Source organism: Lissotriton helveticus, chromosome 5_1, assembly GCF_964261635.1.
Source record: "Lissotriton helveticus chromosome 5_1, aLisHel1.1, whole genome shotgun sequence".
NCBI lineage: Eukaryota > Metazoa > Chordata > Amphibia > Caudata > Salamandridae > Lissotriton > Lissotriton helveticus.
The window spans coordinates 133504766-133518100 of NC_136065.1; the positions used below are offsets into that span (position 1 = coordinate 133504766).

Here is a 13335-nt window from a genome sequence, read left to right on the forward strand (position 1 = left end):
TCCCATGTGAAAGGACACATTGCTGGAGTTGCGTCACTTTTGTGACACACTCCCGCAATGCGTGACTTTTGCGCTTACAGATACGTCAGAAATACTGACGTATCTGTAACTCCTTGCGACATGATGCGTCATACTGTAAATATGACGCATCAATCATGTCGCAAGGAGTGCGCACTGAGAAGTGACGCATCGCTGATTTCTCGCAGCTATGCGTCATTTCTCATAAATGAGGCCCCACAAGGGTATCAGGGCGATACGCTCTTTTAAGCGCAGGCGCGCTCAGGAAGCCTGCTCCCCATAGAGTGAGCATTACCACTTGGTGGATCACAGCGATGCTACAGAACAAACCCATCATGGACAAACGCTAACCCCAATGGTAGCCACAATAAATTCCTCTGTTGTGAGGAACCAGGCAGACCTGGAGTGTCAATGTGCTCAAGGAGTCATAGGTGTTTCCAGGAAACCTTTCATTCCTGGAGTCTGGGTGCTCCAGGATCACGTGGTTTTACAGTAGTACTTCAGTCTCAATGTAAAATGCCAGCATTTGTAAAGCGCACAGTTACCTCCGACGGAAGTGATCCAGCTCTGGGGGCCATCGTGAAGATTAAGCAAGCTACGGTGCTGGGTTAACCTGCCGCTGGAGCTGGGGATCGAACCGTGAACCCTATGGTCTGCGGTCAGGCACCCTGGCCGCTGCCCCACACCTCTTCCATGTCAATGCATTTGAAGTGTCCATAGGAGTGACATTACTCCCCTGCCACTACGATCCTATAACACCACATGAGTTTGTCGCAGCTATCTGTAGTGACCCAGTTTCCGAAGGACTCCGTACCAATAGACACATCTCTGCCATACTCTTAAAACCAGGCAACAGAGTGTAGCCATCTGCCTGGCCTTCATTGTTCCTGGTAGGTACAGTCAGTAATGTCTCCTGGGACACATGGGCCTTCAACAAATTTATTGTAGATATGCACAAGGAACATGGATCTCAAACCATCAGGCCACTAGGTGAAAATGAGGCTACCGACACCAATACGACCCCAAATACTTCCCGAAATAGTAGAGTGGGAAGACCCAGTATACCCTTGGAGGCTAGGCTTGGGTGATTCTACTAATGTCAGGTAAAGTGTGCCAACAAGGGATTTTGTTCAGAAATATGTAGTTACTCAAAACATTCTTAACCCAATTATTCAATAGTTAAAGTTCTCAAATCTTACATCAACGATAAAGTAAAATAAATAACTTGTGCAATTGATTTGGCCAAGTTATTTGATTTACTTAATCGTTGGTTCAAGATTTGAGAACTTTTTGAGTAACTACATATTTCTGAACAAAATCCCTTGTTGGCACACTTTACCAAATACATCCCAGAAGAAACTACAAAGTGATTGTGTTGACTGAGCAATGCAAATACAATGAAAAGGAAATTAAAATGTCTTCTCAAAGGAAAAAAGTGTTTCTAAAGATATTTATTGTAATAAAGAATGAGACCTTGGTATCCTGCTGTTCAGGCTCCGTAAAACCTGAAGAATATTCCAGAATACAAAGGAGGGCCTGCAGTAAGGTGGGCACAGCTAATACATTGCAAATCATCCGCAGCTTTTGGCCAGGTTCATGCTGTAGAAATACCACATACATACTTGCATACATACATCTCTCCTGTTAAATACGGAAGACATATTTAAATAGCAACATTGCTAAACAAAAAACTAATAGCCTTACAGATGCAGAAACAGATAAGCTTCATATGTCAAAATCATGTAAAAGGAAAATTGAATATCAGGGGGAAATCACTTGACACGGTCTTTTTTGCCAAGATGGCAACTTGTGTAGCCTTTTCAAACTCGGCACCCAAGGAACCACCCAACGTGATAGGAAATGCGTGCTGGTGTCAGATTACCAATCTAAACCCAAGCGGCACTTTGGCCAATCTATGTCCAATACCATTTTTACGCACAGTTTGACAGGGATCTGAGCAGGATTCCAAGGTGGTTTCTGAACCATGTTTGATTTGTCCCTCATTGCGCTGCTTACACAATAACTCACCTTCTGATCCACCTGTGTGTTCCTATTAGGCCAACAATGTTGGGATTGGACTATCATTTTTGTTAAGGTTCTCCCAAGATCGCTCTGAAATCTAACTATCCACACGGTTTTGCTGACGCTATGTAGATCACAGTCTAAGTAACTTGACTATGGAGTATTCCAAGGCACTTAATTTAGCCTAAGCATATGTAATATATACAATTCCAAAATTAGATGTCAGAATGACACTGGGCTACAGAAACTCACTATTCAAGTCTCTTATATATAGACAGGAATAAGTGAATACACTAGGTGATAAAACTCTATACTCCTATTGCTAGCAGACGAAATTGAAATACAATAATCAATTGATCCCTCATCATCCGATAGGTAAAGTAGATCAGAAGACCATAGTCTGTACACCGTATTCATTCTCAGACACCCAAGGACCTAAACATCTTTTGACAAATATTCTTATAAATTGAATTAGCTACAAAGATCATCATCGTTTGAGGATGCACAAAGTCTTAGACAGCTTTCTACAAACTTGCTGTGACATACTTACCTTTTGCAATATCAAGACTTGAAAAAGTTCTTGAATAGAACAAAAAGTGTGGTGGTTGTACTTTAGGACCACTGTATGAAACCCTCGAATAAACAGAATAAAAAGAGAAAAAACACATGAGAATAGGAAGTTAATTACTTTTTTTAATTGCATTAAGTCTTTGCTAATGGGTACTACCTTCTAATTATGGTGTGCTTCTCTACTTAGCTAATATTTAAACTAAATGTCAGGCTGTTGGCTGAGTTGATCTGATCTTTTGGTTTTGTATTGTATCCCTATGCAAACAATGCTCAGTTGATGGTCCACTCGAAGGCAAGGTTGACTCGATACAACAATGATTCAAGTTCTGCTTTGTTGATATATCTGTTTGGGTTCATACAAATGTTTTACAGCTCGATAAAAGCAAGATTGAAGATCTGGAGGTAGACCAGCCAAGGCCCGTGGAGAGAGTTCCGGTGGGGCAGATAGGCGGGGCGGTGAGGGGCGGGGTGGGGGGTGCCAAAAACCGGAATATGGATCATTGGAGGTAAGTAAACAATTTAATTAAAGAATTTCGTAGCGCGCACTGCATAGCATTTTGCGATGCAGGGCGCGCTACGAAATTCGTTTTTAAAATTAAATTGTTTACTTACCTCCAATTATCCATATTCCAGTTTTTAGCACTCCCACCCTGCCTTTCCCCGCCCCGCCTTTCTGCCCCACCGGAACTCCCTCCATGGGCCGCGGCTGAGGTAGACGGACCCACCAGCGGATGGTTAGACCTGTGCATGGCATTCTACTGTGGGTACCACTTCTACCTCTGTAGACTAGGTCAAAAATGTTCTACTGTAGGGGGAGGTACTGGAGACGGATATCCCAATGGACCCGAAGCTCATTCTCCTAGGGATGACAAATGATGTGGACCTGGCCCGCCCTCTGCTGATCTTTTTAGCCCTAGCGCTGGTAGTAGCCAAGAGGGACATAGCCAGGAACTGGGGGGCGCCAAATACCCCCCAATTAGGAGAATGGAGGAGGGGAATGGACCTGTACATGGCGGCCGAGAGGGTTACGTATAAGGCGAGGGGCTGCCCGAAGAAATTTGGCAAAATATGGGGCAAGTGGAGGCACTACCATGGCCTGGATGGAGGACTATAAGGCCTGCCGGATATGTGTGGCCAAGATGTAGACATAAGACAGAGCCGCCCGGGCTCGAGAGACTATGCACTATGAGAGTACCGACCACCGATTACTGCATGTGAATTTGATTATTGGTGGGGAGAACTTCACCTTTGATGGGATGTGTGGGGGGGGGTTGGTGGGGGAAGTGGGGGCTTTTGCTTGACAAAGACATGATTGTACTGTACTTGTTCTCAGGTGTTAAAATAATAATGTTTTAAAAAAAAAAATTTCTACTGTAATTAGATATATGTCCTATACTTGTTTACTAACGTTAAGGGCACTCAAAACAGTATTCCCACTGAAGCAATGTATTCCATTAAAACCACAGTAGTGTGCTCAGCCTACAGCAATTTTAGTTTGATTGTATCTCTCCCTCTGTCTTAAAGCTGCAGAATACTCAAAAGGCAGCTGCTCAACTCGTTCCTAGGATTATAAAGAAGGGACACATTTCTCAACGTCTGCACACACTGTATTGACTCCATGTGTCCAAATGAATTATTTTCAAAAGACCATGCATTTCTCAGAGAGCAATTTAGTCACAAGGTCAACACGTCAACAAATGTGTCCATTGTGTTCCCCTTTATCCTCATCTGCCTTTCTTGTGTTGGTGCCTCTGATGCACAATGTCAGAGCAGAAAATCAATCACTTTCTGCAATTCAAAGGCATGACAAAGACTGCCTCTGTCAACCAGGAATGAATTAAACACCTTAAATGTAGAAAATGTCTAAAACATGATTGCTTACTTACCCTGTCAGATGGGGGTGTTTTATTAATTACTTAATCCTATGTAGCTGTGACCTAAAAAATACAGTTTTTTTTCCTAGCTCAATTATTCTTATTATTAAATCTTATATAGTGCACAGCTACCCAAATAGGGTTTCCCAGCGCTTTAACAACCGGCATGGCAGCATAGACGAGGGCATGATGTACAACTTCTCAGGGACTCGGGAAGGTTATTCAATAGCAGGGGCCCAAATTGGAAAAGGACCACTCACCCATCTGAGCATGTTTGATTCTGGGGGCGTTGTAAAGAAATCGGTTACTCAAACGCAACATGCAAGAAGGCTGGTAAAGAACCACCACCTCTTACAGGTACTGCAAACCAGTGCACTAGTTGGCTTTATGCATGAAGCATAGTACTTTAAAATGGATTCACATGTCTACAGCAGGCCGAAGAAGGTCGCGAAAGAGACCAGACACAGAGGCATGTTTTGGAAGTCGGTACCGAAACGTGACGTCAGAGTTTTGGACCACTTGAAGGTGTCTTATGGCTCCCTTATCTGCCCCCAGATACAGAATGTTGCCATAGTCCAACCTGATAGGATCAGGACCTGCATAACTGTCCTTTAGGCTGAGAAAGGGAGCATCCACATTTTATGACAGAAAAACAGGTCGAGGCTACTTTGGCCCCCTGTGGTTTCATTCACAGACTGGAGTCCAGCCAGAAACCTAGGTTCTTGACCTTGTGGGCTGGTTCATGGAGAGCACCTAGAGTTACAGGCCAATGCTGAGGTCTCCAGAGCAGGGGGTACTTGCACAGCACCATTACCTCAGTCTTATCACCATTTAGTTTTCGGAAGTTGATATTCCTTCACATGAAGACTAGACAAAGGCAGAAGTTCAAATCCCCAGAGTTGTAATCCTGGGCAGATGGCAGCGAGATGATTTGTGTTGTCTGCATAGGGGAACAGCGTGAGTATGCAACTTTCCACTAGGTAAGCTAAATTCAGATAAATATGTTTAATATCATAGGGCTGAGAGCAGATCCCTGTGGGACTCCCAAAGTCAGAGAATGTGGGCTGAGTGCACCACAAAATTAAAGCTGCATACAAACAATATTAAAGTAAGAAAACCAGATAAGAAAATTCCCAAATTGAACAAGTAAGAAGTAACACTTCAAAAAACAACATTACACAAACATGTTTAATATTTTATTAAAGGTATGTGAGATATGTTTTCAAAAAAATTCAGTCTAGGAAGGGCAGAGAAAAAAGAAAGCATCCATATAATTAAATGCTGCAGTGGACTAACACCTGTATGCTATTTCAGGTAAACTGCAATGGTCCAGCGTTTGGATAAACCTTCACAGTTTGTGGCGGTTAAAAGTTTTACAGTAACACTAGAACATCGTTTTGGTTCTCAAATTCCTCTTGGATGCTGTAGCTGGCAAGTATGCCACAAGGTCAGATATTTCTTGATGCCGTGCAATCAGGTTTAGGTTTAATTTGTTTCACTTTTTAATAGCAGTCCCAAGGGGGTGTCATAGAGGGACAGTGCTCGCACCCTGTGGCTGCGACAGTTTGTCTCCACAGGATTTGCTGCACATTATGTTTTTTTGTAAATATTATGAAATCCGCAGGGATTTTTATTTTAAACCTATTTTAAAAAGATTGCATTTTGTACAAGCTCACCCTGCCCTAATGTACTTACAACTGTTAAAATCCGAATGTATACCCCACGTGACCGGCTTTTTAAAAAGCTCAATGAAGTATAGAAAATGTCTGGATACATAGAATTGTAAATCCCCCGAATGATGCTCTTTCCAACGTGCAATAGATGGATTTTAATGCTCTGAAAAATTTGTTTTAACCACTGTATATTTTAACATGTTTTTTAACTTAAAACTTGAAATATATCTGGTCTTATGAACTTTTATGGTTTTGTACAAAAAAAAGTACTTTTGAATTTGATGCCGTGCAGTAGTCTTAAAAAACTCTGAGCTGAGAAAAGCTCTGAGAAAATTGACAAATTTGTTTTGCCGAGGTTGCATCTTTTTGGGGAAATCTTGGTACAATGCCCTGGTCCACTCAAGGTCAAAACATTCTTAACATTCTGGAGGTTCTGGAAAACCTCTTCTTGGTCACTCCCAATGCTTGCAGATAGCTTGGAGAGGCTTTTACAGTCCAAGCCACAGTTAGCAATGACAGCCTGGGTCTACCACTCACTCCAAGCAGGGCTTCAAGCAAGGCCCAGTGCAGTCCACCCCGACTAGTGCACGGGTTCTTCTCCACATTAGGCCTTCTACTTTTTGGCTTTGGAGGCTAACACAAGGCCAGCTTTCCTGCCCATTTGAGCACTTCAAACACCCTTTGATACAAGAAAGAAACAGGACCAGACCACAGTCATTTTTCAGGACAGAGATCAGGCAGAGGACCTCTTCAGTTGGTTAGACCCATGTTTGCCTTCTACTGTAGGTACCACACCTACCCCTGTAGACTCAAAAACCTTGGTGTCATGTTTAACTGTAATTTGACATATGTTCTTTACTTGTTTCCGGACCTTAAAGGCAACCAAAACATTATTCCGGCTGTAGCAATGGATTGTAGTAAAATCGCAGTAGTGAGCCCAGACTACAGCAATTTTAGTTTGTATGTGTATTTAGTGTACTATGTTTAATGGAAGAATACATACTGCTTTTCTTACCAGAGGAATTGTTGGACTGGACAATAATACTGGGGTCACTGTGGGTATTTTTAGTTATGAGCCTGTGCATACCTTGAACTATGTAACCCATGCTACCACGGAGAGTCAGATATATAGTACTTGTCCCAGTTAATCCAAGCCAATAGTAAATTGAGCCCCACCATTGTCGGAGTAATAAAAGAACACAATCCCCACAGTTGGTCCCAGCAACCCCTGGTTGCCACCTGGCCCTCTGCAAGGGGTTCTGACAGCTCCCAAAAAAAAGTTATCTATGGAATCCTGTGGTGTTCACAAACTAGAAGTAAGTCTTAAAATGATTAAGGGCCCACTCACCACTCCAGTTGCCACCAGTCCTCAGAATAAATAAAAGAGATATCAAAATAGGGTAGAGGGGTTAGCCTAACGGCTAAGGCGCTCGACCTCGGACCTGGGGATCTGGGTTCGAGTCTCGGTAACGACGCCAAAAACCCCCTGTGATTCTGGGCAAATCACTTAATCTCCCCGTGCCTAAAAAAATGAAAGTGTGTACTCATGTAACGTAACTGGTGCTATGTAAAGCGCTCTGATAACTGATTCGGTTCGGTTCTAGTTCGCGCTATATAAAACTCTGCGCAAAAAAAAAAAAAGATATCAATAAACTTGGTGAGAGCGGCATACCATCCTAATGCAAACACATTCTGTCTCATCTCAGACAGACATGCACATCAAATATTCAATTCCAACGCATCCCCAACAATGATCAGTTTCTGAGGCGGGGATGTCGGATGGGAAATGTGAAAAAGTGCCAAGAACAAGCACAGTAGCATGTGTCCCGGTCATGCTGATTTCATCAACCTTTCGTTAGATCTACGTGGGAGGAAAACTTCAATAGCTACTGAAGAAAGCGGTGGAAAATATCTGAAGGCAGATAATCCATTCAAGAAAATGTATTTGGACAGATGAGTAAAGTGCAATTCATGTCCTGAAGCTCTGCATACGTTTTAGTGTTTTCTACTCACCCGCTGCCTTTGAATTACAGATCACGTTGTTTGCGAAGAGGAGTTCAAATATGCCATGTTGGCGCTCAACTGTGTCTGCCCAGCAACGTCAACCCTCATCACTCTGTTGGTTCATACTTCCCGTGGACAGTGAGTATGCTGTGGTCATCCATCCTTCCAGATGTATTCGGTTTGTGATTGTACAGCCATAGAGATGTGTTGGGACTATCTGGTGAGGTCTGACTGGTAATGGAAAAGTCACCTTCATCTGTAGATCAACTGTCTAAATGTGCATTTTTGTTTGATATGTGGTAGTTCAGACTAGAATGGAAAGGTTTGGTATTGTGTGAACATGTTGATGTTGGTGTTAAATGGGGTTGTGTAGCAATGTGTGTGCATCAGACAGTGACATAGAGCATCATCAATATTCTACAACAGGCTTTGGTGCAAACATCTCCTCAGTTTGTGTACAAAAGATCAGGTTTAGCAGCATCTGTGTATACTAAGTCAGTGTATTGTAGTTACAAGCAGATAGAAAGATGTCCCCACTGTGTACTGACTGTTGTCATGCTCAGGACCCTGGTTAATCTGAGATCTCCAGCTAACACAACTGGATTATTACCCCCAAAATGCTCATGGAATCACATTACACAAGACAACAGGAATATGTTCACCAGCAGTCACAAGTTAACCCATGTCACTGAAATTCTGCACCACTCTGCACAATCTGTCCTTGAGGTGATCAAACACATACATGGATCCAGGATTTTGGGAGCACTCTGCACCCTGGCATAAGGCTACAGTCACCGTGTTCACAGCGTTGTCTTTTGACTCTACTGTCACTTACTGCAAGTGACTGGGTTGCACTAGAATTGCTGCAATAGCTGCTGTGTTGCTCGTTTAAACTTCAGTGATGACTTTGTAAAGGTTATACCAGGTAAAGGTACCTCTGCTGGAAGTCTCAAATTGATGTATGAGACATCTGGGAGAGGAATTTTAATTGGGGTTAGAATTAGTCATGTCAGTGTATTGTTCGAATTTACAGCTTGTAAACAACATACATTGCACATATTTTGCGTAAGCCAGACAGGCTGATAAGCGAATATATCAAATCTTTAATTTGACATTTAGTTAAATCTTGTTAAACAAAATGTGTGAATCCCAGTGGCGAATGTAGCATCATCCATTTAAAACAAGACATTCTGAGGCTGGCAATAGGGTTGTAAGAAGGAGTGAATGATTTATTGTTGTGTTCTACAATAATTCCTACATAATCAACGCCCGATTACCGTGGGTTGTATAATTTTGTATGGGGTTCCTGTGGCAGGCGAGTCTGCAAAATTGAGGTCAGGGAAATCTGGTTGGGGAACGTGGGGACATATTATCAACAAATAGCGATATTTATCGCTAAGTAGGCTTAGCGGCAATATTTTTATCATCGTGCATCACCGTTTTTTATCGCTGAGATAACTTGCTATTAGCAAGGTTTATCTCAAAAGCGATCAAAAAATCCAGGCGATAGCAGCGAAATGCGTGAATATCGCTGAGAATACAGCGATATTCACACATTAGCGACGAAATGCTCTTAGCCATGTTATCCACCTCCCATTGGATAACATGGCTAAGAACTGGTCTGGGTAGGTGGTAGTATTTGGAGATATTCGCGCTTAGCGCAAATATTTCCATCGCTACGCCTGCCTTGCTAATAGGTGATAGCGTCGTTATCAACTGCTTTCAGTCGCTAACGGGTTGGGTACACCCACTTTTCATGTCATTAGCGATAAATATCGGTGACATGCAAAGCGGGCCCCAAACCGGTCGCTATCACCTACAAGCTGTCGCTAACTGCTGTTAGCGACCACTTGTGAATAGGGCAATAGAATTATCGCCGCTTAGCGGCCGAAAACGGACGCTAACGCGGAGATTTTCGCCTATCGCCCTCCTTGGTAATATGCCCCTGCGTTCGGCTCTAAGGGGTTCTATATAATTAACTCCACTTGGTGCAGGAGGGTGCTCATAGGTGTGACCTGCCTCTATTGCTTTTAGTGGGCCAATGTGACGTCATTGATTGGCAAGCCAACAAGGGGATGGTTTGAAAATTATCAATTCAGGAGTAAGTATAAGTGGTTAGTCCCAAAATGGCGACACATACAATTAAACTAGAGGCAGAAATGCCAAATAAATGACCATGGGAATTAATCAGAAAGATAACAAGCCTACACAACATCAGTTTTAAAAAAATTGTCTATATTATTTTGACTTACCTAAAATAATGCAGAATATCGGTCACATGAAAAGAACATCAACAACGCTGCATACATTAATCCTATACATAAAGATTCATCCCAAGATGTTTTTACAAAACCATAGATCAATGTATGTGGTGTCCACTCCCTTTGTGCACAGAATCAGTCGATTGAAGGCATCAATTATTCTGGAGATCCAGAGAATAATTTGTGAGAAGTGGCGCAAGTGTCTGCATTTCGGTCTCCAATGTCAGTAGTACGCACACCATCCTCAAGACAATATATTTTAGGGACATTCAAGTTGACCAAAAAGATAAACTAATCACATTTTTAATTGTATTCTAACCTGGCTTGTACATTATTAATATTATGTGCTAATTAGCTGTCCAAGGAAAAGGATAGTTCAGGAAGATGCATTGACAATTAAAGATGGTTTTTAAATATTTTAAGCTCCACAGACTTAATCGATATGCCGCATTTGGCTAGTATTGTGCGTCTCGGCAAAGTAGGAAGATGTATTGACAATTAAAGAGTTTTTAATTTTCTGATTCAACCTTGGTTCTCTCAGCACTTTAAATGTTAAAATCTTTCAAAATGTTTCTTTCCGATAACTAGGGTTTTGGAGTAAATTATATGATGCATGTGTTAATAATGCGTTTCTTAATGCTTGTGCAAATGTCTGTATTTCTTAATGTGAAAGATCTGAACGTCTCAAATTCATTTTCAAGAAATGCTGAAATGCTCTATTCTATTGCACTCATATACCTTTGTCATATGTAGGACAAAGTTGCCCTGTCACACATTATTCGGATATTGAAAGTCACCAAGGAGTGCCCTGCCCATATAGAGGAACGAGGATGAACGTCAAATTCTTTTATAAAGCCCTACAGCTTTAAGGTGACTTGCAATGTCATCATCATAAATAACTTTATTCGATTCGAAAAGAATCATAAAAGTATACATTTTAAACATACAAATTCACAAATGGTATTTCATATCCAAAGATTGAAACACGAAAAACACAGAGTATCAAAAGCACATTATCAATAAACATTATATTCTGTATGAAACATTCTTAAAAATCATTCAAATAGGTCTAAAGATAAAAATAACGTTAAAAAAAGAGGAAACAATTTATAATAGTCTATTACTCCAGACTTCCGAACATCTTCAAGATCGGTTATACCCCCGGGAATATCTAAAAAAACTTCTTTTAGACATAATCTAACAAATATAAAGTGTACTGTGCAATTTCAGACTACAATATTGCATATATAAGTTGGTTAGCCTCTCACACCAACCAACTTAATTTTACAAACTTTGGTTATTTCCTTGAAATCCAAACAAACAAATGTAAAGTGTTCTGTACATTATCAAACTACAACATCTCATGTATAGGTGGGTTAGCCTCTCACTCTATCCCACTTATTTTTGTAAGGCCGTAGCCTAACCTTAGTGCAATTTAACTAAATGTAATCATATGAATTATCAGTTCCATGAATTTCAATGCTGATGATGATGACTTGCAATGTCTTTTCAACATATGTCAAAGGGCATTTGATTCCTTATAATATATGGTCATGCCATCACTTTTTCCACAGACCAGTTGATTCCCTGGTGTCTTGCTCATTTGTTTTCCAAGAAGGTGGATTTTCAATTGGACGAGGTGGTCTCCCACCTCTACAAATTATAACACTAATTTGAGCGGGTGAACCTTGAAGTCACAAAATTAACCTGAGCTCAGCCTCAAGATAGCTATGGTACAGAGCAGACAGGCATAATTTAGGGAAATGTGGAAAGTATTTATGCAATACCAAAACAGAAGCAAAGTCAAAACCATCAATCAATCAACAGTATTTGTATAGCGCGCTACTCACCCAGTAGGGTCTCAAGGCGCTGGGAGGAGGGGTTCGTTACTGCTCAAAAAGCCAGGTCTTGAGTTGTTTCCTGAAGGAGAGGTGGTCCTGGGTCAGCCGTAGGTGGATGGGGAGGGAGTTCCATGTCTTGGCCGCCAGGTAGGAGAAGGATCTTCCTCCCGTGGCGGCTCTGCGAATGCGTGGTACGGTGGCCGATCGTAGCTGGCGGGTGGGTGTGTAGAAAGTGAGGCAGTTGTTGAGGTACTTCGGGCCCATGTCGTGGAGAGCCTTGAACAACAAACACCAAACAATAAAAATTCCAAACCAAAGTCCGAAATTGTAGTCAATTTTAATTAATGAAATGCCACCAAAATACCAAAGAGAAATCAATCTTTAAAGTTTCAAGTAAAAACAGGTCTAAAAAGCATTAGGCACCGATGATACTCCTTGGAATCAGCAGACCAGGACCTAGAACACCGGCCAGTTACACCAAGCAGGTTCATCTGGGTCAAAGATTTAATCTTCTGGCTTTTTTTCTGGAGCTCAAAATCCTACAGGGGGGGAAACCTGAAACTTAATCCAAGGACAGTGCATCAAAATTGGATGTCTTTCCTGCAAGGTCTCCTGACAGCTCTGTAGGTCTTGGAAGTCCAAAATGTTTTTGAAATCCCACCTTCTCAGGTTTGTGGAGCAGTTCTTTGGATCCACCTCCAAGTGCCCCAGATATCAGGAACAGCACTTAGGGGCTCAACTCACTCCAGCAGAGACCACGAGCAAGGTTTCAGTTCAGCTGGTACTTGCCATCTGGTAACTTCAGGAAAAAGGCCTCTCGATACTTGTTATGTCTCTGTGGCAATACAGGAGACCAACTGACCCTTAGATTCCACTTCTTTGTCCTGGTTCCAAGAGGGAGCAGGTCTAGTCTTCAGGGCTCCTTTCAGGTCACAGACAGCAGGCCCAATCCTCTTCTGTTCTTCTGCTGATCCAGAAAGTGTTCGGAGGGTGCCTTGGGGTGCCACATTTATGTATGGCACCAGCTAGTGGGTGGGGAATGATTCCTTCCCCTCTCACCAGTGGAGTTACA

At 42.0% G+C, this 13335-nt stretch overlaps 1 protein-coding gene across 1 annotated transcript in view; it reads left to right on the plus strand.

Annotated features, from left to right (window-relative positions):
* KCNT1 (potassium sodium-activated channel subfamily T member 1) overlaps positions 1–13335 on the plus strand; it is a 739470-nt gene that overhangs the window by 506793 nt on the left and 219342 nt on the right. The window contains exon 16 of the mRNA XM_078640347.1: positions 8191–8299. Coding sequence (XP_078496473.1) covers positions 8191–8299 — 109 coding nt within the window. The remainder of the gene's footprint in view (positions 1–8190; positions 8300–13335) is intronic.